At 32.5% G+C, this 27,201-nt stretch overlaps 1 protein-coding gene across 1 annotated transcript; it reads right to left on the bottom strand.

Annotated features, from left to right (window-relative positions):
- Positions 1–14,362: 14,362 nt before the first annotated feature.
- On the bottom strand, positions 14,363–26,716 carry LOC115876546 (mucin-2-like). Its single transcript, XM_030892357.1, has 2 exons — positions 26,699–26,716; positions 14,363–18,232 (listed from the first exon to the last, which is right to left on the bottom strand). Exons 1-2 carry the CDS (start codon positions 26,714–26,716, stop codon positions 14,363–14,365), a joined length of 3,888 nt encoding a protein of 1,295 aa, XP_030748217.1.
- Positions 26,717–27,201: the final 485 nt, after the last annotated feature.

The raw sequence follows: 27,201 nt of genomic DNA, 5'->3' as shown, positions 1-27,201 counted from the left end.
GTGAAAATTTATTGGCGGTTAGGTATCTGGGACGACAGTTGAGAGTCTGTTACCAATAGAGCTGAAATAAAATATCTAAACACTTAATTTATCAATCGTTGCACTTGAATTGGTGTGGGGAACACTTGAGTGAATAGAAATTTTTGAATGAATAGAAAAACATTTTCTTCACATTACGTCTAGATATGGATATCTCCGTTATTTGAACACTGATAAAAAAGATAGACTTGAACTAAAGTCGTCATCGTTCTTGAAAAAAAAATAGTGGCAAGAGAATTTATTTTAGCGTAAAAGAAAATATGTTCCATGAAGAAAAACTCTCTTAACTCAAGAAAACTTCTCTTAACTCTTGAAAAATTCGAAAATTTCTCTTGAATCTATTTTCATTCAACCAAAAGTTACTTTGATTTAAGATAATAACAAAAATACGCTAGGAAGTACTTCATTCAAGAAGCATGGCCATTTTTCCAATAGCTAAATACTCTTTTGATGAAAAATAATAACGACACGCAAAGACGATGACGAAGGATGGTATATACAATCAGTCGGCAGTCCGATCAGTCTCACGTCGCATTTGATAGGTCGCACGTCATATTACGCACGGGTTTTGTTGCTTGGAATTTTGCATAATTTGCTTTTTAAACGCATATCATATAACAAATTAGTGATCGTTATTAACATGTATTTGTCATGTTTTATGGACAAATTTTAGGATATATGGATTCTTTACCTCATTTACCTAATACACCTGTTTAGATAATGCATGCCTGACTATAGAGAGAATAAGAATATCGGTATCGATTTTTTTATGCAAACAATTACAAACATTTTAGAATTTCAAGTCGTCGTATTAAAAAATTCAAAATGTGACCAAAGCTTATAATTTTAATAATTTGTTTGCTTTACTTTGATTAATCGTGATGTAACATTTTTTTGTAATTTGTAGAGTGATGAACCACCCCAAAAAATACCAAGGAGTGAAGAAGCAGAAATAACTACCTACTATCGAGGGAAATAATATCACTTTATTTACTACAGACTAGGAAAACCTAAATTTATCAGAAAATAATATACCTCGTAATATGCCTGTTGTATATGATGTATAGACTTCTCTTAGATCAAAATAAATTTTAGTTGAGTCAATGGTATTCGCTATTGGTTTAAGAAAAGTGTCTCTTTAATCAAGAAATGTCCCTTTTCAATCAAAAATTTCTGCATGAATCAAAGAGACTATTGTTCTTGTAGCAAGAACTTCTTTGCATAATAATTTTGGGTCAAGAGTGAAATACTTTGGACAGATAGATTCTTCTATTCTCCAAAGTAATTTTTTAAAGCTTATGAAAAGATAGTTAATGCTTTGGGCAAAGAAACGTCGTTCTTGGCCCTATTGAAAAGCGCCAATCTTTTGGGTCAAAGTCATATTCATTTCTACTGAGAGATTTTTTTTTTCAGTGAATTGTTGCACTTGGATTGGTTTTTAAGTGGGGAACACTTAAGTGAATACAAATTAAAAATCCCATTGAAAGTACACTGATAAACATTTTCTTCGCATTACATCTAGATATGCATGGATATCTCCGTTATTTGAAGCAAAACAGGGATATACATGGTGTCCCAATCTTCCGTGGACTTAGAAATACTACTTTTAAAGAGTAATTTGGGTAATATGGAATACCATTTTTTTTTCTATATAAATTCAATAATATTGTTTTTTTTTAATCTCAAATTTTGGAAATAAATAGCTAGTAGTATTGTTTAAAAGAGGCTCATGGTAAGAATTAGGATATCTAGAAAGATTACGAAGTTACAAAAGAATCTAGAAAAATGTGATCATTTGTGTAGTCAAAAAAGGTGTTGGGTAATATGGGATAGGATAAATAATTATACAAAATGAACGGTAAACAAAGTTTAGTACTACTAGTTGTTTTATGTACAGAAATTGCACAAAAGTATTTCCGTCTCGGCATGTGTGCTAGCTTAAACAGAGAACAACTTAGATAAAAGAAGGTAATTAAGTAATTAATTTTTCCACTAGATAGATTCAGGGCCGGGCGCCACGACAGCAACTAAAATATTTAAAAACAGTAATCTAAACAAATAGTAACGAATATCCAGTTCAATAATTAATCGGTACTGTCAATTTCCACATTAACACATTAGCTATGACCACACCACAGGGAAGAATATCTGACTAAACATTATAAACACTATACTATATCCTAGATGTATCCTAGTATAGTTTACTGAAATTATGCTAAAAAAAATCGTTAGCACTAAAGCTTTGGGATAGTTTTGATTTCTTTTATTCTATATGTTTTTTGAGTGATCTATCCGAAACCGGGATTTTTATAACTCAAAAGCTAACAACTTTTTGTAAATAATCCTTCTTTCTATAATTCTCGTTTTTATAAATTTCTAAACAAACTGTTTTGGGTCAAGAGCCAGCAAAATTATCAGTTTTACCAAACCGCTCAAAATTGCATTTTTTCTACTATCCACACCCCTTATTTGTTATTAATGTTTGATATGCCCTAAAGTTATATGCGGCAAATATTCATTCAAAGGAGAGGATCCCGATATCCTTATTATCAAAAAAAAACTTATAAGTTTGCCTCATTAATTAAATTAATTTATTAATAGTAGTGGGAAAGATAAATCTTTTGGTGGTTTTGATTGTTCCGGATTGAATATGTAGTAATACACTGAAAATGGTAGCAAAATCGTAGAATTTTCTCATTCGTTCTCATTAGAGGAATCACACAAAGAAAAATTTCTCACAAAGAAATGCATCTCAAACATTGGCTGATTCTCATTTTGCAGCCGACAAAACTGTCTGATCCATAGACTTAAAATAAAATATAGACTGAGCATCTCATTCATAAATAGCTGGAACATGCGGTCAGACACTGTCTTGTTATTGTTGTGTTATTGTTTTAGGTTATAACGAGTGCGACACGAGCGATAGATAGGTTGTCTCTGTCGTAACGGTCGTTCCCTGACGACTCTGCTGAGAAACACAACACTGTCTTTCGTTTCTCAAGTACACCTGAACTCTCCGTATCATAGCCGGGTATTTTTTTTATTTTAATGAAGCTATAATTAAATTAAAAATATATCGTATTTAAACTTTTTTATATTTTATTAAGATTTAGGACAGGTTTTTTAAATAAAAGTTTAGAAAAAACAATTTAGAGTCCAAAAAGGATAAAAATAATAAAATACACGTTATAGAAGAAATTTCATAATCGAAATTACGTAATTTTTGAATTAAATTAATAAAATTATTAATTTTAATCAAACATTTACAACCCCTAATATTAATCAAAACAGGATCTATTCCACAGATATAATAGAATCGGCGACAGGGAGAGAAAAAAATAATATATGATTGTTGTAATTTTTTTTCTGGTTAAGTTATGTCTTATGTAAATTAGAGAAAACATAAATCCAATCCATTAAAGCAAGGAAGGTGGTAGGAAGTGGATAAAATGAAAACTATATTTATTTAACTCGGTACTGTCTTTATTATACCGGGTGCGTCCCAAAAGTGGCTCATCCCCATAATTTTTTTATATAATCAAATAAAAAAAAAACAAGATTTAGTATGTTAGTATATGACATAAATTAGGATTGATTGACGCATTCAATTGTTTTTGGTCACTTCCTGTTTCTCCGGAAATGACTATAACTTTTAATTTTTATTACTTACTTATTACTTTATTCGATAGAAAATGACACTCTGAATAGAATGTGAACATATCATATGTCAACTTTTGACATTTTCGCATATGGTTTAATAGTAATTGTAACACGCGGTTCATAACGACAATTTGACTCGAAATACCAAGTGTGTGGTATCAATATATTCATAAAAAAATGCTTTTTCCAAATATGCTAACGAGTCACCCTTGTTCCACTTGAAAAAATTGACATATGTATGATTAAAAATACGATATGTACATCTTTTAACCGGCCTAGACAAGACACGAAACCTATTAGACGATCAAAATTATTTTTCCAAAACTCCTTGATTAAAACTTAGTGTTTTTAACAACACCATGGCACCCTGGATTGAAATTTAAAATAGGATTTGTTTTTAAGCGATAATGTCAAAAGTTGACATATGATATGTCATTCTATTCAGAGTGTCATTTTTTATCGAATAAAGTAGCAATATACCGAGGGTGCCTTTAAAAATCAAAAGATGTAATCATTTCGGTGAAACAGGAAGAGACCAAAACAATTGAATACGTCAATAAATCTAATTTATGTCATATACCTATTAACATACAAAATCTGTTTTTTATCTGAAAAAATAAAAAGTTATAGGGGTGAGCCACTTTTGAGACGACCCGGTATATTAAAAATATTGTTTCATAATGTAATATCATTTTAAAATTCTTGTATGTTATTTTAGATTCTGAAGATAATTTTGAATAAACCGGAATATATTTTTAATAAAAACATTATTAATTATTAACAGGGTTATAATTATGATTTTGTTACAATGTAAGTAAGTAAATAATGTAATGTAAGAGAAAAAATTCAGATTTTACATTTTACTAAAATATTATCTAAATAAACGCCTTTCTACAACAACGCCACTGACTCCCAATGGGTAAATTGAGAGTTGCCTACCGGTCAAAAGTCGTTTCAAGACTTAAATGGATTATTTAAGTCAAATTTCTTGCAAATTTGGCACTGGCAAACCATATTTTATAGTTCTTGAACAGAAAAAGTCAATAAAATAAACACTTGTTACAAGCTAAGAAAATGCGTTAATACAGCCGGGGAGATAGCGGCAACAAAGCTTTACCGCACACGTGCGACACGTACTACAAGGTAATAAATGAATGAATAGGCTCCCTCGCCTCTAATCGGTGTTGTCATATTGTCAAGAACTTATCCTTTTTAAACAGTATCCGACTTATAATTTAGTAGTATAAGGATTATTTAATACATCTATGGAATATTAAAACCTACTTTATTAAACTGTAGTATTAATATTTCAATATATGTGTATAACAAGAAAAAAAATATTGATAATATTAAAGACGTGACAACATAGGCTGGATGAGGAAGGCTCGGTCGACTGTACCCAGAAGTAAACATGTGTACAAAAAATATTGTTTGTCCGCGTTGAGATGTAAATAGTGTAGTCTATATTTTATTTTAAGTCTATGGTCTGATCATAATACTGATTCTGCACTAAATATGTAATTGTTTGTGAAAAAGAAAGGAAAATTTTCTTAAATTCTTAATAATAAAATATAATAAAAAATAATGCAACTGATGCTTGCAATCAAATACTGCTTTGTTTTCAAAGATCACTTATACCAGAACGAGACTGCCGAAGTTGGAATTCTATTTCTTATGCTCTATATACCGAGTGCGTCTCAGAAGTTTCTCCCTCTATAATTTGTTTATTTTTAACACAGCCCTGGCACTATAGATTAAAATTTAAACTACGATTTTTTTAAGTGAAAATGTCACAAGCTGACATATGATATGCCATTCTACTCAGAATTCCGATTTGAATGAGATTTTTTTCTCTATTCCGATTTGAATGAGATTTTGGATGTCTATATTTTGTTAAGTGCCTTAATATTAGACCTTCACAAAAATTACGGGAAGGGTTAAAACTACCCCCACTCCTACATAAATTTTAGTATAAATATTTTTAAATTCCAACTCCACCAACGACAGATTTTCTTTTCGTATAATGGTCCCTCTAGTATTTACTATATTTTTTGTCTCTCGTAATGGGAGCTAGCAGATTGTAATGAATTTAGCTGCTTTCCATATTCATAAAGTATTTTTTTCTCTTTCTAACGATATAAAAACTTATTAACGTAAAAAATTGAGTTAGCTCGTTCTCATAATACACTCTAAAGAAATTTGTGGTTGAGTGAAAAACTCCAACCATTGCTCCAACGTTCTTTAGTTCCAAGACGAGAGCTTAAAATATGTTTAAACGCAAAATCTCATTTTTGAGGTCTGATGAATTCAGATGTTTTGATAGTTTTGGTGATACTGATGGTGAATATCGTTTCAGTCTTTCGCTCAGGTTAAGAAATGATTGGTTTGAAATCCACGTAAACTCAAAGTAGGACTTTATCGGAACTCAAATGAAATGTTCCACTACTCCGAATTTAAGTTACCTAAATTTGTTTTCATTTGTACATAAACTATTGGAATAAGTAATTTAAAGTAAAATTCCAAAATTCGTATTCTGTCGGCAACTTGAAGTCTAATCAAAATATAAAATCCCATAAATTTATATTCGTATTTTTATTTTAGGAGATACACTTTTGACGTAACCTTTACCTAAAATTATATTTTTATACGCCCGAGTTTATTTGAGATACAGACTTTTATTTTCTTTAGCAAAAAATACACGTCAACTTTTTATACACCAGTTATAATAAAAGGCACGTTTCAATTAAAACTTATATAATCTGAACCGCTTTTCTCTATTAACTTTAGGTAAAATGAAAAATATCAAAAATATGGAAAATACGATATATTGAAGAAAAATAAAACATCGAAAGCAAAATATTTACCACAGATTATACAGATTATAAACTTTGTTTTTTCTTTATTGTTTTTCGTGGTTCCAATTTTCGGAATCGGGTACTTGTTAGGTTACTAGTTTGCGCACATAGCGCGCCCACTTATGGCCTGTAAAATTGTGCACAGCGCCTGACCAGCACGGTTATTTGAGAAATATCGGAAAACCGAGTAGCGTCATGCAGTATTTACGCGTACCTTATCATGGTAACGATATGCGCGAGTCAATTTTTTAACGCAACACCCGCTAATAACGTTACCGCCTGACGTAATTTGCGGATCAATTACACCAAGCGCTATTTCTAAATATCGTTTAAAGATTGCTTAAATGGGCATGTGCGGGTATTTGACAACCGGTGCCGGGGTGTAACTTTGTTCAAATTAGCAACCGATCGTTTAGAAGCGATGTCGAAGCATGATCGGTACTATGGTCATTGCAAAACTATTGTCGCTTTATCAAATCGGGTATTCTCGGCAAATGCTGCGAAATATGGTATCACTACCACACTCTTGCACACGTGTGCGACACGGTCTAGGCAGTCGCCTCGACACAAAGCGAGAAATCAGAATATCGCTACGAATCGATGTTGCTACTGAACAAAGTGCCTCAAGCTACAGTTTGACAAATATAGGAAGAGACTTGAGGATAGCACCGGTCGCGCACACGATAGAGAGAGAACGCATTCGGCGGAAGAGAGATGCAGTTATGCTACGCCATAGACTTAAAATAAAATATAGACTACATTATTTACATCTCAACGCGGTCAAACAATCTTTTTTGTACACATGTTTACTTCTGGGTACAGTCGATCGAGCCTTCCTCATCCAGCCTATGTTGTCACGTCTTTAATATTATCAATATTTTTTTTCTTGTTATACACATATATTGAGATATTAATACTATAGTTTAATAAAGTAGGTTTTAATATTCCATAGATGTATTAAATAGTCCTTATACTACTAAATTATAAGTCGGATACTGTTTAAAAAGGATAAGTTCTTTACAATATGACAACACCGATTAGAGGCGAGGGAGCCTATTCATTCATTTATTACCTTGTAGTACGCGTCGCACGTGTGCGGTAAAGCTTTGTTGCCGCTATGTCCCCGGCTGTATTAACGCATTTTCTTAGCTTGTAGTCCTTAAGTGTTTATTTTATTAACTTTTTCTGTTCAAGAACTATAAAATATGGTTCGCCAGTGCCAAATTTGCAAGAAATTTGACTTAAATAATCCATTTAAGTCTTGAAACGACTTTCGACCGGTAGGCAACTCTCAATTTACCCATTAGGAGCCAGTGGTGTTGTTGTAGAAAGGCGCTTATTTAGATAATATTTTAGTAAAATGTAAAATCTGAATTTTTTCTCTTACATTACAATATTTACTTACTTACATTGTAACAAAATCATAATTATAACCCTGTTAATAATTAATAACGTTTTTATTAAAAATATATTCCGGTTTATTCTAAAATTATCTTCAGAATCTAAAATAACATACAAGAATTTTAAAAAGATATTACATTATGAAACAATATTTTTTAATATACCGGGTCGTCTCAAAAGTGGCTCACCCCCTATAACTTTTTTATTTTTTCAGATAAAAAAAACAGATTTGTATGTTAGTAGGTATATGAAATAAATTAGGATTTATTGACGTATTCAATTGTGTTTGGTCTCTTCCTGTTTCACCGAAATGATTACATCTTTTGATTTTTAAAGGCACCCTCGGTATATTGCTACTTTATTCGATAAAAAATGACACTCTGAATAGAATGACATATCATATGTCAACTTTTCGTCAAATTTGTCGCTTAAAAACAAATCGTATTTTAAATTTCAATCCAGGGTGTAATGGGTTTTGTGTCTTGTCTGGGCCGGTTAAAAGATGTACAAATCGTATTTTTTAATCATACATATGTCAATTTTTTCAAATGGAACAAGGGTGACTCATTAGCATATTTGGAAAAAGGATTTTTTATGAATATATTGATACCACACACTTGGTATTTCGAGTCAAATTGTCGTTATGAACCGCGTGTTACAATTACAATTAAACCATATGCGAAAATGTCAAAAGTTGACATATGATATGTCATTCTATTCAGAGTGTCATTTTCTATCGAATAAAGTAGAAATATACCGAGAGTGCCGTTTAAAAATTACAAGTTATAGTCATTTCCGGTGAAACAGGAAGTGACCAAAAACAATTGAATGCGTCAATCAATCCTAATTTATTTCATATACTAACATACTAAATCTTGATTTTTTTATTTGAAAATATAAAAACATTATGGGGATGAGCCACTTTTGAGACGCACCCGGTATAATAAAGACAGTACCGAGTTAAATAAATGTAGTTTTCATTTTATCCACTTCCTATCACCTTCCTTGCTTTAATGGAACATATTTATGTTTTCTCTAATTTACATAAAATAAGACATCACTTAACCAGAAAAAAAATTACAACAATCATATATTTTTTTCTCTCCCTGTCGCCGATTCTATTATATCTGTGGAATAGATCCTGTTTTGATTAATATTAGGGTTTACAACCCCTAATGTTGTTGACTACAATTAATAATTTATTATTAATTTCAAAAATTACCTAATTTCGATTATAAAATTTCTTCTATAACGTGTATTTTATTATTTTTATACTTTTTGGACAATAAGACGTTTTTTTCTAAACTTTTATTTAAAAAACCTGTCCTAAATCTTAATAAATTTAAAAAAGTTTAAATACGATATATTTTTAATTTAATTATAGCTTCATTAAAATAAAAAAGTTACCCGGCTATGATACGGAGAGTTCAGCTGTACTTGAGAAACGAAAGACAGTGTTGTGTTTCTCGGCAGAGTCGTCAGGGAACGACCGTTACGACAGAGACAACCTGTCTATCGCTCGTGTCTCACTCGTTATAACCTAAAACAATAACAAGACATTATCTGACCGCATGTTCCAGCTATTTATGAATGAGATGCTCAGTCTATATTTTATTTTAAGTCTATGTGCTACGCAAAATCTGATTGAAGCAAATTTGTGGGATGTCCACTGCGCATCGAGGGGCGTCTCTTATTTTATAGTTCGTCACGTCTCTAGCTATACTTGTTAAGTTGTACAAAATTACTTTGCTATCGCTTTGAAACATGAACAAAGTTGCACCCCCGGCCTGCGAGATCTTTTATTTTAGGTTATGTTTGAATTGTTTTGAATTATTACTTTAGTTTTATTAGGTAATTTTATATTTAAGTAGCTGGGATTAGTTTTAATTAAATAAATATGGCCCAAAATATGGATTCCACCTCTTCCAGTATTAAAGAACCTATAAAGAGGCTTAGGTTTACAGCAGATGACGACTTAGCCCTTCTAAGAGAATTTGTTGCTTGTTGTCCTAAACCCACTGGCTGACGTTGAACAATAAAGCACTGGAAATAAGCACTTTAACCCTTTAGTTTTAAAATACCTAGTAAACAAAACAATTTCAAAGTTAGGTTAAGTTCAAATAGCGGACGCGACGCGAACAGAATTCTTTCCGATCCGATAACTATAAATGAAGAGAGTTAATACCACCTCGCGTAAAGGAAATAACACCTGGCCTTATTAACGTCCATGCACGCTATTCGGTTTAGCGATATCTCTCTATTACGCTGTTTATTGTTATTTTACGCGAGTTTATTTTTGCGCACAGGAAATTTTACTCGTTTGCACATCGTCATAAAAAACAATTTTCGCACCACGAATGGGGATAAGATTTTTATCTGTATACATATAGTATACCTAATCTGTGGTATGATCGTCGTTCTTCAGTAACAGTAAAACAAAAAAATACCGCTCCAAAATGTTATTATAATATATATAATTGTATAAGTATCCAGTACTTCTTACAGCTATGTGAAACAGAAAAAAGCAAAGAAAAACAAACATATATAAAAAATCGTAAATCCATTTCTCGATTTAGTAAAACTAGGAAAAGCCAAATATTTACCAACACGGATTCTTCCTGTTCTGACTCCCTTCGACTTTATTTATAACGATTTCCGAGACAGAAACTCTGCAATTGATGTTTATCCGAGTTGGTGAGAGCTCAAATCTGATCCCAAACAGAACGGACGGTTCAAAATGAAATTGGCGCGTTAAACTTTCTCTGCGAAGACGAGAAATAAAAGAAAGTTTCATGCTTCCCCGAGCTCGTACGTTTTATAAAAGTTACTTATCTCTTAATCCCACGATGCAATGCTTTAGGGAAAACAAACAGATGATACTGAATAGACGAAAAAGTATTTAAAAGCATTTCCAGATTAAAGCAGTTAAGATAAAACATGGTCCGTCTGTTTCCACTTCTCGCTCTCGAGGAGTTTTTTGTTATCATTATTAAAGGAGGGCAGCAGAATAGTGAGATGCTTTTGGAGAAAATAATGCCGGCACTTTGGCAGATCTAGGGTTGGAAGTAAAAAATCGCTTGAATAATTTCTTCTTTTAAATTACGCGAGTAATTTATTTATTTTTAGCAATTTTTATATACCTTTTCACCTTCGAATTTTTTCATCAAACAGTGGCGGATTAACCATAAGGTCAAACGATCAATGCCCCCCAAAAAAATCAGGAGAAAATTTTATACTTTTTGTAAATCACTTTTCTTCATCCTAAAATATTCAAAATTATTCCCAATTTATCCAATTTTCGCTTGAAAACATTCTATTTTACCCATTTTCTCTACTGCCGGCCAAAATTTCATTTTTGTCCTTCGTTCCCGCTGTTTTATACGTATTAAACTCCAAGTGCCGCAGCTCGTGACGCCAACAAGGTAAGGTATACTACGTATAGAAAATATAATTGCTTTATTGTTCAACGTCTGCCAGTGGGTTTAGGGCAACAAGCAACAAATTCTCTTAGAAGGGCTATGTCGTCATCTACTGTAAACCTAAGACTCTTTATAGGTTCTTTAGTATTGGAAGAGGTGGAATCCATATTTTGGGCCATATTTATTTAATTAAAACTAATTCCAGCTACTTAAATATCAAATTACCTAATAAAACTAAAGCAATAATTCAAAACAATTCAAACATAACCTAAAATAAAAGATCTCGCCGGCCGGCTCCGGTTGTCAAATACCCGCACATGCCCATTTAAGCAATTTTTAAACGTTATCAGAGGTTATTTAGAAAGAGCGCTTGGTGTACAGTACGTCTGTCCGTTCTGTAGCTCGATATTCTCTCGATGTTTTTCGTAAAAAATTAGACGACGCGTCCCATCAATAAAAATTTGACAAATTTGCAAGTAGCCAATAAAATGAGTGGGCGGAGCGATTTGCGGTGACGTACTCGTCAAGTCGACGTATAAAATATATTGCTGTTTATTTAAATGTTTTTTGGCCGCATTCCTTTCATAAACACAGATCCAGCAGACGTACTTTAATCGATCCGCAAATTACGTCAGGTGGTAACGTTATTAGCGGGTGTTGCGTTAAAAATTGACTCGCGCATATCGTAACCATGATAAGATACGCGTAAATACTGGATGACGCTATTCGGTTTTCCGATATCTCTCTAATAACTGTGCCGGTCGGGCGCTGTGCACAATTTTAGAGCCCATAAGTGAGCGTGCTATGTGCGCAAACTAGTAACCCAACTAGTGCCCGATTCCGAAAATTGGAACCACGAAAAACAATAAAGAAAAAACAAAGATTATAATCTGTATAATCTGTGGTAATACTGTGTTAAAATGTAAATATATCAGTTGTTTTTATGACGTCCAAGATTATAATAACTATAATGACGTACTCGTCAAGTCGACGTATAAAATATATTGCTGTTTATTTAAATGTTTTTTGTCCGCATTCCTTTCATAGTACATACACAGATTACTTACATAGTAGATACACAGATCCAGCAGACGAACTGTATATAACTATGGTAAATCTGACCCAGATACAATAAAAACGTATATATACGTATAAAATAGGTCACCGCAAATCGCTCCTCCCACTCATTTCATTGGCTACTTGCAAATTTGTCGAATTTTTATTGATGGGACGCGTCGTCTAATTTTTTACGAAAATAATCGAGAGAATATCGTTTCCCCTCTCACTGATACCCCGTAGCTACAGAACGAACAGACGTACTGTACGTATAGGTATTTTTTAGTAAAATAAGTGACCAAAAACAAACAATTCCCAAATAAATAATAAATTTTTAGGGCGTGGATACAGCCAATTACCTTGGTAATTTATCTTAGCTACCCGAACACAGACAAAAAGAAAACTGTAGGGTAATGGTCGAGTATGCTGATGTAAACAACAAACGACTAGATAATTTCCACCTAGTGTATTTTCCGGCATTTTCCCTAAAGTTTTTGTCGAGAACTAGTTAACTTGATGTATAGTGCTGTTACTTTTGTTTTTTATCTTGTCTGCGAAGAAGATAAACGCCTATTCTGATTAATAGTATCTTTTAATGCTTTATTTACTGTATATTAACATATTTTTACTGCTTTTTTGTTCCTTTCCTATAAATAATATGATGTTATCATAAAACTAGTTTATTGTACAGTACTTGTAATGCTCCAGTTGTTTTTACAGAAAAATAGAATAGCATAGAAAATCAATTATTTATATGAAAAAAAGAAGAACTTTTATGGAACTTACTTAAAATTAACTGATGCTAAAATTTTATAAACTAAATAATATTTTTTAATTATATTAAATAATTATATGATTAAACAAAATACAAGAAGCAAGAAACTAAGGCCAAAAAAACCCTACATATATGCTTATTCTCAGACTGAAGGGAAAAGGGGACAGACATTCGACGACCGGTTTCGGAGATTTATCTCCATCGTCAGGTCGACTTTGCTGTAACCATCAATCTGACAAACGAAAAGCAGATAATAGTATTTGAGTACAAAACGTACTACTATGGCGAGTGCTAGCCGCTCTCGCCATCTAGCGGCAGCTGTAACAATTACAGATCGCACCGCCAAACATTTTTTTTTGGCCTTAATTTTTTGCTTCTTGTATTTTGTTTATTTATATAAACCCTAAACCCCTAAACTATGGCAATTATCTGAAAAACAACAGAACAACTACAAGTAGCACAAAGAGCCATGGAAAGAATCATATTGGGAGTCACCATTAGGGAAAAAATACGGAATACCCACATACGTCAAAAAACAAAATTAATAGATGTCGTTAAAAGAGTGGCGAGTCTGAAGTGGCAATGGATAGGACATGTGGCAAGACAGGATCCAGACCGATGGCCCCAAAAAGTAATCCTATGGAGACCTAGGGAAACAACAAGAAGTGTGGGCCGACCAAAAAAGAGATGGGTCGATGACGTCAGGGCAGTGGTGGGAAGACAATGGATAAGATTGGCTAGAGATCGCGAAGCATGGAAAAACCTAGAAGAGGCCTATATCTAACACTGGATGGAACCAGGCTGAGAAAGATATAAACCCTACCAAGCCTTCAGCTCCATGCCTAACGTAGATGAATCAAGCAAAATTATATTATTGCCTATTTAATAGGTTTGAAAATTATTTCAGATTTATTGCAAATAATTATGAAGTTATCTACTGCATAACATAAAACACAACAATTAACAGTTTTTATTAATAAAGAAAATTAAAACTGCAATAAATATGCTCATTATGCTGTACAAAAATTTATTATAATGCCTAAATCTAATTATATACAATATACAAAGCCATATACATTTTTATACAAACAATCCAGAGAATAGATTTATCAGAAGAAGAAAAATCAAATATTACTATTTTTAAACTGACCCAAAACCTATGCTACAGGCAAATATCTAGTGCCCGGAGTTGAAATTTTTGCTATGGGAGTTGTAATTCTTGTTGTAGGTGGTGGAGGAGTTCTAGATGTTGTAGAGGGCGTGTACCTTGTTGTAGTGGAATACCTTTGTGTAGTGCTTAAAGTTTTTGGTTGCGTGTATGTTGTTGTAATTTGAGGTAGAGTAGTTCTAATGGACGTGGTTCTAGGTGTTGTTACTATAGTAGAGAACTGGGTTGATGGCGGGAGATACGAATTATTAGGTGGAAATTTTTTGATCTTAGGTGTTGTATGTCTTGTTGATGATTGTTTTGTTGAAAAATTACTTGTCGCAGTTGTGTATGTTATAGGATGAAGAGGTGTTACGACTGTTGAAAGAGGTTTTGACGGTGGAAGGTATGCATTATTTGGAGGTATAGATTTAAACTTAGGTGTTGTATATGTTGTCGTTGTGAATATTATTGGAGGGCTCGTAGTATATTTTGTTGTTTGTACAGTAATTCTAGAAGGTGAGGTTTGTAGTGATGTTACTTCAGTGGGTGAAGACGTTATCGGTGGAAGATACGTTTTATTTGATATAACGGTTTGCAACTTTTTCAGTGTTGTATATCTTGGTGTTGGAGGTCTTGTTGGTGTAGGCCTTGTTATTGGAGCACTTACCACAGATGTCGGTTTACTTGTTACTGGTTTTAATGTTGGAGGAAGATAACTATTATTTGGCTTAATGGCTTCATAATTAATTTGAGATTGTTTTTCTATAATAGGAGGTTTTAAAGTATATCTAATTGATGGTTGTATTTTTAATGTGGTAGATCGACGTGTTGTCGTAGTAGTGAAAGGTCTTGTGGTTGTGTAACTTATGGTATGAGTTTTTAAAGGGGGAAGATATGAGGGGTGCACTATTTTAGAACTTAAATGTACTGGCGTTGTTGGAGGTTTTGCTGTACGTATTGTTATAAAAGTTGGAGGTTTTGTATTTGACTGAATATCCTTCACTGTTACGGGTGGTTTTGTTGTTGAAGTTACAGTCCGTCTAGTGGTTGTTGGTAGTTGAAATGCATGCGTAATTTTAGGCACAGAATATTGATAACCACTCTTAATAGTTGTTGTAGATGGTTTGATAGATTTTAGTTTATACGTAGTAGTTTTTTGAAAAATACTTTGCGTTGGACGAATTATACTGGTTGTTGGAGGTTTATAGTGTGTAGTTCTAGGTGGCTTTGTTGTAGTTCTTACTGTAGTTGTAGTGAATCGACTAGTAGGTGGTGGTCTATATGTAGTAGTGGTTGTTGGTTGGCCTGAGGTTGTTAAGCGAGTAGTGATTTTATTTGATGGAAATGGAACTTTAGGAACTGGGTAATCATACCCTATTTTATGAGAAACCCTTGGTGTGGGAGGAGTTGTACTTATTATTGGAGGTCTATAGACTGTAGTTTTAGATGGCTTTGTTGTAGTTCTTACTGTAGTTGTAGTGAATCGACTAGTAGATGATGGTCTATACGTAGTAGTGGTTGTTGGTTGGCCTGAGGTTGTTAGGCGAGTAGTGATTTTATTTGATGGAAATGGAACTTTAGGAACTGGGTAATCATACCCTATTTTATGAGAAACCCTTAGCGTGGGAGGAGTTGTACTTGTTGCTGGCGGTTTAGAGTCTGAAGTTGTAGATGGCTTTCTTGTAGTTCTTACTGTAGTTGTAGTGAATGGTCTAGTAGATGGTGGTCTATACGTAGTAGTGGATTTTGCTCGACCTGGGGTTGTTAAGCGAGTAGTGAATTTATTTGATGGAAACGGAACTTTAGGAACTGGGTAATCATACCCTATTTTATGAGAAACCCTTGGTGTGGGAGGAGTTGTACTTATTATTGGAGGTCTATAGACTGTAGTTGTAGATGGCTTTGTTGTTGTTCTTACTGTAGTTGTAGTGAATCGACTAGTGGATGGTGGTCTATAGGTAGAAGTGGTTGTTGGTTGGCCTGAGGTAGTTAAGCGAGTAGCGATTTTATTTGATGGAAATGGAATTTTAGGAACTGGGTAATCATACCCAATTTTATGAGAAACCCTTAGCGTGGGAGGAGTTGTACTTGTTGCTGGCGGTTTAGAGGCTGAAGTTGTAGATGTCTTTGTTGTAGTTCTTACTGTAGTTGTAGTGAGTGGTCTAGTAGATGGTGGTCTATACGTAGTAGTGGATTTTGCTCGACCTGGGGTTGTTAAGCGAGTAGTGAATTTATTTGATGGAAATGGAACTTTAGGAACTGGGTAATCATACCCTATTTTATGAGAAACCCTTGGTGTGGGAGAAGTTGTACTTATTATTGGAGGTCTATAGACTGTAGTTGTAGATAGCTTTGTTGTAATTCTTACTGTAGTTGTAGTGAATCGACTGGTAGATGGTGGTCTATACGTAGTAGTCGTTGTTGGTTGCCCTGAGTTTGTTAAGCGAGTAGTGATTTTATTTGATGGAAATGGAACTTTAGGAACTGGGTAATCATACCCTATTTTATGAGAAACCCTTTGCGTGGAAGGAGTTGTGCTTGTTGCTGGCGGTTTAGAGGCTGTAGTTGTAGATGCCTTTGTTATAGTTCTTACTGTAGTTGTAGTGAGTGGTCTAGTAGATGGTGGTCTATACGTAGTAGTGGATTTTGCTCGACCAGGGGTTGTTAAGCGAGTAGTGAATTTATTCGATGGAAATGGAACTTTAGGAACTGGGTAATCATACCCTATTTTATGAGAAACCCTTGGTGTGGGAGGAGTTGTACTTATTATTGGAGGTCTATAGACTGTAGTTGTAGATGGCTTTGTTGTAGTTCTTACTGTAGTTGTAGTGAATCGACTGGTAGATGGTGGTCTATACGCAGTAGTGGTTGTTGGTTGCCCTGAGGTTGTTAAGCGAGTAGTGATTTTATTTGATGGAAATGGAACTTTAGGAACTGGGTAATCATACCCTATTTTATGAGAAACCCTTGGCGTGGGAGGAGTTATACTTGTTGCTGGCGGTTTATAGGCTGTAGTTGTAGATGGCTTTGATGTAGTTCTTACTGTAGTTGTAGTGAATGGTCTAGTAGATGGTGGTCTATAGGTAGTAGTGGTTGTTGTTCGGCCTAGGGTTGTTAGGCGAGTAGTGATTTTATTTGATGGAAATGGAACTTTGGGTACTGGGTAATCATACCCTATTTTAGATGAAACATTTGGTGTTGGATGAATTTTACTTGTAGTTGGCGCTCTATAAGTTGTAGTTGTGGATGGCTTTATAGTTGTTGTTGTTGACACTTTGGTAGATGGTGGTGTTGTAGTACTGGCTGCTGGCCGACTTGATGTTATTAACTGAGTTGTAACAACAGGTGGTGGAAATTGAACATTAGGTTTAGGGTAATCATATCCTATTTTCTGAGAGAAATTTGGACGAATTGTACTGGTTTTCAGCTCTGTATATGTTGTAGTTGTAAATTGTTCCTTTGTTGTTCTTGCTGTAGTCGTTGTTGTTAATGGTGTGGTAGATGGTGGAATATACGTAGTAATAGTTGCTGGTCGCCTTGATGTTGTTAACTTTGTCGTAACAACAGGTAGTGTGAATGAAACATTAGGTTTAGGATAATTATATCCAATTTTCTTTGAATCACTTGGTATATCAAATGGTATAGAAGGCACAGAATAAACATATCCGGTTTTTTGGTTAATCTGCCGCTTTGCTCGTTCAATAAAAAATCCTTTTTTATTTTTTATTTCATCGTAATTAATACCATTTGTCGATTGGTTATAACCTCTTTTGTACCTAACAGTCTTATATTGCTTTGATGCAAATTCGTAGTCTTCAGTACCAAAGCATCGTGATATCAAGAGAACGGCACAGCATACGTAGGCTGCATAGATATTCTGAAAAAAAATAGAAATTTACTCTTGACTAACTGAACTAATTAGACAATTTAGAAGAATTTGTAAATGAATATTTGGCAGAAATAAGATCAATTTCTAATATAGTTAAATATATTTCAGAAATCACTTTTATTGGTAGCATTTATTTGGATAAAATCTTAAAATCTGTATTCGTTAAAAATATAAAATATTTTTCTATTATTTATTAATTTCTTATAAATATGTAGGTATATTAATTACCTTCCTTGTACGCCGAACGGCTCGAGCATGGCAAGCTGTACCTTGCTACTCCCAAGGCGTTAAACGCTATACCGGGTGCGTCTCAAAAGTGGCTCACCCCCATAACTTTTTTATTTTTTTAGTTAAAAAAAACGATATTTGGTATTTTAGTATATGACATAAATTAGGATTGATTGATGTATTCAATTGTTTTCGGTCACTTCCTGTTTCAACGGAAATGACTACAACTTTTGATTTTTAAATGGCACCCTAGGTATTTTTTTATTTTATTCGATAGAAAATAACACTCTGAATAAAATGACATATCATATGTCACCATTTTGGCATTCGAATTATAACTTGCGGTTCGTAACGAAAATTTGACTCAAAATACCCAGTGTGTATTATCAAATTATTCGTAAAAAAATGCCTTTTCCAAATATGCTAATGGGCCACCCTGGTTCCATTTGAAAAAAGGATTGGGATACGATAAAAATACGATTTGGGCATCTTTTAACCGGCCAGGACAAGACACTAAAAACATTAGACGATCAAATCTATTTTTCCAAGACTTCTTCATTAAGAATTAGTGTTTCATAGCCATGGCACTCTAGATTGAAATTTAAAATACTATTTTTTATTAAGCGAGAATATCAAAGTTGACATATGATATGTCATTCTATTCAGAATATCATTTTCTATCGAATAAAGTAAAAAAATACCGAAGGTGCCATTTAAAAATCAAAAGTTGTAGTCATTTCCGGTGAAACAGGAGGTGACCGAAAACAATTGAATACGTCAATCAATCCCAATTTATGTCATATACCAACATACCAAATCTCGTTTTGTTATCTGAAAAAATGAAGAAGTTATAGGGGTGAGCCACTTTTCAGACGCACCCGGTATACGGGAGCTATTATTATATTATTATTCAATTTTTTTTCAACATTATTTATCTATTTGAATATTATATAGCTCCGAATAGTCGAGTATGGTATTAAAAAAGTAAAACAAACCTATACCGTATTAAGAAAAATGTGTAAAAGTTACTAATTGATCAGAAAATATGCATAGAGAAAAAATCTAAAATATTTTAATTTGAAATTAAATAATCTAAAACAAATAAATTTGAATTGGTAAGATTATGCAAAAATTGACATTACGAAATGCGTCTTTGACTTGACAAGCTTAATAAGAAGGCGACTGGCGACGACGGTCAAATTTAAAATTTAAATTTTTATTGACCGCTGTATATGAATCTTCACTTTCAATTCTAAAATGTTACGCTTTGTGTGTGTATTATAATGAGGGATCCCTGATATTTACAGTATTATTAATAAATTATTAATTATCATTTATCATATAATTTTATTTATAGAAGAGCATTAAATTTTTTATACAGTACATTAGATTTTAGAAATGCAATAATAAAAATATTTGACACAGAATATCTAAAAATGTGGCACAATACAGGGTGGCGCATCACATAAAACGCGGAGGCCTCATAGACAACAACAGTTTGTATTGAAATTAAATTTTGGGTTCATAATATACAGGGTTGTTCACCACATACGACACGGAGTGTTGTAGCTAAACGATTAGATTTTTACAAATTGTAAGTTTTGAGTTCGTTGAAGGACTATTAGAGCTACAATTTAAAAATATTTTTACAGGATACAGAGTGTCCTAAATAAATAAAAAATATCAAAGTTGTATTTTTTAAATGGAACACCCTGTATATTATTACATTTTTAGTTTCTACAATTAAAATAAAGGTAAATTTGATTAAGGTTTAGCATACTTAAACCTTACCTTTTTTGAAATATTTTCAATTTTGTGAAATTGCAGTAAAAATTTTAAGGCTTTATTTCTCCAAGGGTTTCAAAGTTTTTAATACTAAATATTTACTGAAGTTTATTTATTGATCAGTTATTGTGTTGCAATAATGAAAATTATACTACCTTGTACAGAGTGTCTAAAATTTTATTTTAAATAATTACTAGATTTAAACGGCAATAACTTGTTTAATTTAAATAGAACGCCCTGTATATTTTGGGAGAATCAGATGCATAATTTAATTGTCTATCAAATTGTATTATACCACTTTTTATCTATCCCTTCAAGTTTTCGTAGAAAATGCATTTTCTTATAATTTAGACTTCATTTATCAATACACCCATCGAATATTGACATTTTAGATTGTTTTTAAAGCAACAAAAATGTACAAAATGTACAGGCTAGTAATATTATCGTTTTTAACAAAGTGATAATATTACTAGCCCATTTGTATGCAACAAGAAAACTATTTAAATCTTCATAAAAGAGTATACCATTAATTAAATATACCTCCATTATTTCCGCCCAAATACTAATTAATTACATACTTAATTATGTTCGTGAATAAATTATTCTAAATAAATGTGGATTTGAATCAGAAATCTATATAATAATAAGTTATAAAAATGAATGTCTCTGTTGTTACAAATAAGCATTTGTCAAAAAATTAAATATAATTTTTAAGATGTTACTTTTTACCACACTGTCTAATACACATAAAAATCACACAATTATTATCATCGATTTTCATTCCCCAACTGTGCCATACTAAACAAAACGCTTTCTATTAATAAATTAATTATTAAATATTGCAAATATAAAATTACATTTATTAATATATACCGCATTTCCCAATATTTTTTATAGTTTATTATCCAAACAACGGTATAAAATTCGAATGGTATTACTAGAACCTACCATCTCATTAACGTTTCATTGACATGGAGGAAGACGACGGACGCAACAGTTTCATACACACACCACAAAACACAAAATCAAAATAACTTTATTATAATAAATTGACAAACTTTTATATTTTTTGTGAAGGTAATCAACATTTCGGAATCCTATCGTTCGAAAATCTATTTTTTTTCCCTGAAAATCTAAAGATGCCGTGAATAACAAATATACAACAATATATAGGCCAATCAAATTAGAGACATCGCTCAAAAAAAAAGTGCTGGAAAGCTAATTATTAATTTAATTGGTTCATTCGATGTGAAAGAGAAGTTTCCTAGGTTTGCACAATTGCTCGACCGCCGCTTGACTCAGGAGGCCCAGAAGATGGTAAAATTTTCGGACTTTTATCAGATTTTCGTCTATAGATCCGATACGTTGCGTTTTCGTGACACATTCATTCGATTCGGTTTAGTAGTATCGCTAAAATTGAGTGTTGAAGATTGGTAATATTTACCCACTTTGTTGAAAATGCATTAAAGTGACATTGAATTATTGTCCGTCACGTGGAAAAGTGACGTAGCGAGGAAGTCGCAGGCCTGTGTCAACGAATAATAATTTTATTCTATTTTTAATAAAAAAGAGAACACTTCTTTATATTATAATAATATACAGGGTTGTTCACGACATACGACACGGAGTTTTGTAGCTAAGACTTTTACAAATTGTAAGTTTTGGTTTCGTTAAAGGACTATTAGAGGGACAATTTAAAAATATTTTTACATGATACAGAGTGTTCCAAATAAAGAAAAAATATTAAAGTTGTATTTTTTTAAATGGAACACCCTGTATATTATTACATTTTTAGTTTCTACGATTAAAATAAAGATAAATTTGATTAAGGTTTATCACACTTAAACCTTACCGTTTTTGAACCATTTCCAATTTTGTGTAATTGCAGTACAAAATTTAAGGTCTCATTTCTCCAAGGGTATCAAAGTTTTTAGTACTAAATATTTACTGAAGATTATTTATTGATGAGATATTGTGTTGCAATAATAAAAATTATACTACCTTATACAGAGTGTCCAACAATTTATATTAAATAATTACCTACTACCTTTAAACGGCAATAACTCGTTTAATTTAAATATAACACTTTGTATATTTTGAGAGAATCAGATGCACAATTCAATTGTCTCTCAAATTGTATTATACCATTTTTACCTATCTCCTCAAGTTTTCGTAGAAAATGCATTTTCTTATAATTTTAGACCTCATTTATCAATATACCCATGGAATATTGACATTTTAGATTGTTTTTAAAGCAACAAATGTACAGGCTAGTAATATTATCGTTTTTAGCAAAACGATAATATTACAGTTGAGGGATGAAACCTTTGGTGTTACACAGCAAAATAAAACACTAAATCACCACAATATACCTAAACACTTTTACTTTTACACTGGACGCGCGTTTCACTAACCATGTTAGCATCATCAGCAGATGATTATAAACTGCTACTATAAAAAATAAGTTTATAATCATCTGCTGATGATGCTAACATGGTTAGCGAAACGCACGTCCAGTGTAAAAGTAAAAGTGTTTTATTTTTTTAGTGTTTTATTTTAAAACGATAATATTACTAGCCCTTTGTATACAAAAAGAAAACTATTTAAATCTTTATAAAAGAGTATATCATTAATTAAATATACCACCATTATTTTCGCCCAAATACTAATTAATTGCGTACTTAATTGTGTTAAATAATAAATTATTCTAAATAAATGTGAATTTGAAATTTGAATGAAAAGAGGTCAGTGGCGCACAAGTTTTTTTTAGAAAAATATTCGAAGGATATGCACATCCCTGGTGAATTTGTCGACACTTTTTTGCATTAAAATATATAGTAACTTTTACGTAGTATTTCTAGCTTGGAAAGAAAGCCGAATCGGACCTATCTATGTAGATATAAAAATTAAATTTTATTATTATATGAGAAATATTCCCACGAGTGATATCACTTGTTTTTTATTCAATCACCCTGTATAGTTAAGTCAAATATTTTTATTTATATTTAAATAAGCAACGGAACTAGATAACTTGTTAATAAAATGAAGAATAATACAGATAACCATTGGGAAATTTTCATTTTATGTCCTAAAACCGAGTGGGGAATTTCTTTTTGGCGGTCCAAAATTTGCCAACGTTATAGGCGATAAAATTTTACGAGGTATTTTGGGAGTTTACAGTAATCAGTTTACTGTGAGGGAATAGAAATTACTTTTGGCGGTTGTATTCTGTCAGGAATACAAATGGCAGAAAATAACTTAACATTGTTTTTCTTACACTTCTTTCTACTAAACTCAATAATTATTAGTAACTCTAGTCACATTGGTGTTTATGTATATGTGACAAAACTTTCAAGATTTTGTCCGTTATCATGGTAGTGTGGCCTTTATATTATTATTATAATTAAAATAATTTAATCAAATATAGATTATCGTTTACATATAGTAACAAAATATAACTAACCAGCTAAAAATAGAAGTTATAAGGTATCGCACTTTTATGGTAAGGGCTCTTTCTAAATTCAGTTACTATAAACTCTATTGCCACTTACCTTATTACGTCAACATCCATCAGCAATACATCAACAACAAGAACCTGTCGAAGATTGCATTGATCCCCTTGTAGATCTACCTCTTCGGTCTTGGACTGATACTTTGGATTGAACCACTCGACCGGTTATCACAGTGTTCTTTTAAATAACTTAATATTTTAGTGATTAAGTGAAATAAAGAAATAAAATGCCGATTTTTCACAACACCTAACTATATTTAATATAAAGAAATAAATAAATAAAAAATAAAGAAAAAGATTTAACAACAAAACATTTATAATTAATGAAAAAGAAAGAAATTGAATCAAAAATAATTAATCACAATTAGAGAATTGAAATTAAAAGTCAGAGATGATAAAGTTAAAAAAAATACAAAATATTCTTCTTATTAGTCCAATTTAAATTATCTACAATTCGCATACACTTTCAGATCTCTCTTAGAATTATCGTTGGCAGAAAATTAATATGTTAAAAAAATATTCACTGAACAATTAAATTTAAATTAGAATTTAATAAAAAGAACAATTGCAAAATAATCACTTATGCAATGACATCTAAATTTTACTAAAGCCTTTAGAACAAACAGAAAGTCTTAAATCATTAATAAAGAAAAATATCAGAGAAAATCCTAAAACAACAATTAAAATACTTTAAGCATGAATAGTTTAGAATTTCCTAACTTGAGAATTTATTTGAGACAATCTTTAGATAGAGAACTTTTTAAAACAATTAAAAAGACCACTGGATAATACCGTATGATCGAAAAAAAACGGCGTCCAGTTGGCTGGGAAATGAACATCAATGACATTTCCCATATAAATTTACATATAAAATGACAGCGATTTTCATTCCATAGCCATCGCTGACGCCGTTTTTTCTCGATCATACGGTATAAGATCTACACGGAGTAAATTCGACCGTCTAATTTAAAAGTCAGTACCGAACTAATTTTGAAGATGAAAATACTGATGCTGGTACCACCGTAGATAAAACTCACTGAGTTTTATGTACGATGCTGGTACTATCTCGGAAAGGCGTTACTACATCTTCGGCACGCCCCTGTTTGAGGAACCTTCGAATACCCATCCAAATGCATATTTTGCACCTTTTTAATTGGCCGAAGGCCTCCTTCCCCGAAAGATCCCTAGACTTCTTTCACCCTTGTTTCTGGTCCTTATCCCGAGAGGGCATCAGCATGTCCTATTTATTAATTAAATGTAATTTTTAAACCCTTCCGTGTAAATCTTACTCTTTTACCAATTTGCTGGATAATATTCATAATCTAAGCCTTAACTAATACGAATGATATCGTGCCATAGGATTACCTTAGAAAAAAAAAACGCCTAGAAATTAACTCTTTATTTCTTCACATTTTTGTCTATTTCTATTTAACTCTAGGAACGGAAAAAAGATAATCCTATTTCTATCATTTTCAGACATTCATCTCGTAAACATTTGGATTCTGATTTTAAAACATATATTTAATACTTTTAATTTTCAATGTAAAACCTCTAGCGAGGGGATGATTTAATTTTACTTATTTCCTTAAGCATGCCTACGTGCTTTTTCTGCGTTGTTTATTTTGAGATATCCCTAGGGTACACACACAACTGGTACCACTCTGTCAAATAGAGTTTTGATAATAAGGGATGAATGTTTTTTCTACTTTACCCTCGTTTATGTGACTTTAAATTATTTAGAAGATTGTATTATTTGCTTAGTTAGTTTCTCAGGATATATGCGTACCTTTAGAGAGTTTATGTGTTTTAAATATCATTAGATTATTTGCTTAGGCCTTTTAAAATTCGTTTGCCTATGTCGACTGATAACTTCGTAAACTGAAATGGTCCCATCTTAGAATAACAAACCAAAAAGATAAAATTTTACAAAGCTTGATATTATTCTATTACATATATCTTTTTATTTCCATTCTTGGTGTATATTGACAAATTTATTAACGGTTTAAACAGAAAGGTAAGTAAAATGCATGCAGAATCAAAATAACCGAGTTATTTTGATTCTGATTCTTGATTAGTTTAAAACCCTAAATTAAAACTATAGGATTTTCTTTACTTCAACCAACTTAAATCAACGTTTATAACACCAAAATCCACACCTAAACCCTGAAAGCTTCGCCTCGTCTTTCGTAAAAGACCAAATACGTTCACTGAATTTAAAAGTAAAGTTTTTCAGGAAAAAAGGCTTCGGGCAATGGTACAACCGCAAATCAAGAGACGGCGAGCCAAACTTTCGAGTTCACTTTATCCCTCTGAAAACCTCGTCAACGTCTGATGAATAGGCTACGGAGTAAAAAGCATTTGTCCACGTCCGACTCCTGTCAAATACTTAATCAGATTGGTCTATTAATCAAACGCCGTTGGAATCGATGCTCTAGTATAGAACACTCTGTCTGTTGGAATTATTGATCTATGTCACCTTATAAAACTATTAATCATAGATGTGGCAAATTTTGGTATTAGGCTGTCAATTAGTCGACTGTGGTTTTTCTATCTAACATTTTTTATGTTAATGTTTATTTTTGTGTTAATGTTAATTTCTATGTTATTCCCAGCAATTAATAGAGGAAAATCGTGGTTATTTGGGAAGGCCTCAAAAGGATACAATTATGTTTATTACAACGTTTTGCGTTTCTCGAGCAGATTATTATAAAAGCAACAGTTGTATCACAGATTATACAGATTATAATCTTTGTTTTTTCTTTATTGTTATTCGTGGTTCCAATTTTCGGAATCGGGCACTAGTTAGGTGACTAGTTTGCGCACATAGCACGCCCACTTATGACCTCTAAAATTGTGCACAGCGCCTGACCGGCACAGTTATTAGAGAGATATCGCAAAACCGAATAGCGTCATGCAGTATTTACGCGTACCTTATCATGGTCAGTCATGGTTACTGCGCGAGTCAATTTTTAACGCAACGCTCGCTGATAACGTTACCGTAATTTGCGGATCAATTACACCAAGCGCTATTTCTAAATAACGTTTAAAAATTGCTTAAATGGGCATGTGCGGGTATTTGACAACCGGGGCCGGCCGGCGAGATCTTTTATTTTAGGTTATGTTTGAATTGTTTTGAATTATTACTTTAGTTTTATTAGGTAATTTGATATTTAAGTAGCTGGGATTAGTTTTAATTAAATAAATATGACCCAAAATATTGATTCCACCTCTTCCAATATTAAAGAACCTATAAAGAGACTTAAGCCTTGTTCATGTAGACGCGAATCGCGATTTTGCGAAACTGCTCTCATCGGTCCAATTTTAATGATCATGGCGGCGCTGTCAGAAATTTTAAGATTTTGGCGATTCGCAAGATTTAAAATTTGGGGGGCGGGAAAATTAAAGTGTTTTCAACTTTTTGCGAATATTCGCG

The sequence above is a fragment of the Sitophilus oryzae genome, unplaced genomic scaffold, assembly GCF_002938485.1.
Source record: "Sitophilus oryzae breed Bouriz unplaced genomic scaffold, Soryzae_2.0 scaffold_1436_pilon_pilon, whole genome shotgun sequence".
In the NCBI taxonomy this organism is placed as follows: Eukaryota; Metazoa; Arthropoda; class Insecta; order Coleoptera; family Curculionidae; genus Sitophilus; species Sitophilus oryzae.
The sequence above is the reverse complement of the archived record's forward strand: the minus strand, read 5'-3'. Positions and strand labels throughout refer to the sequence as shown.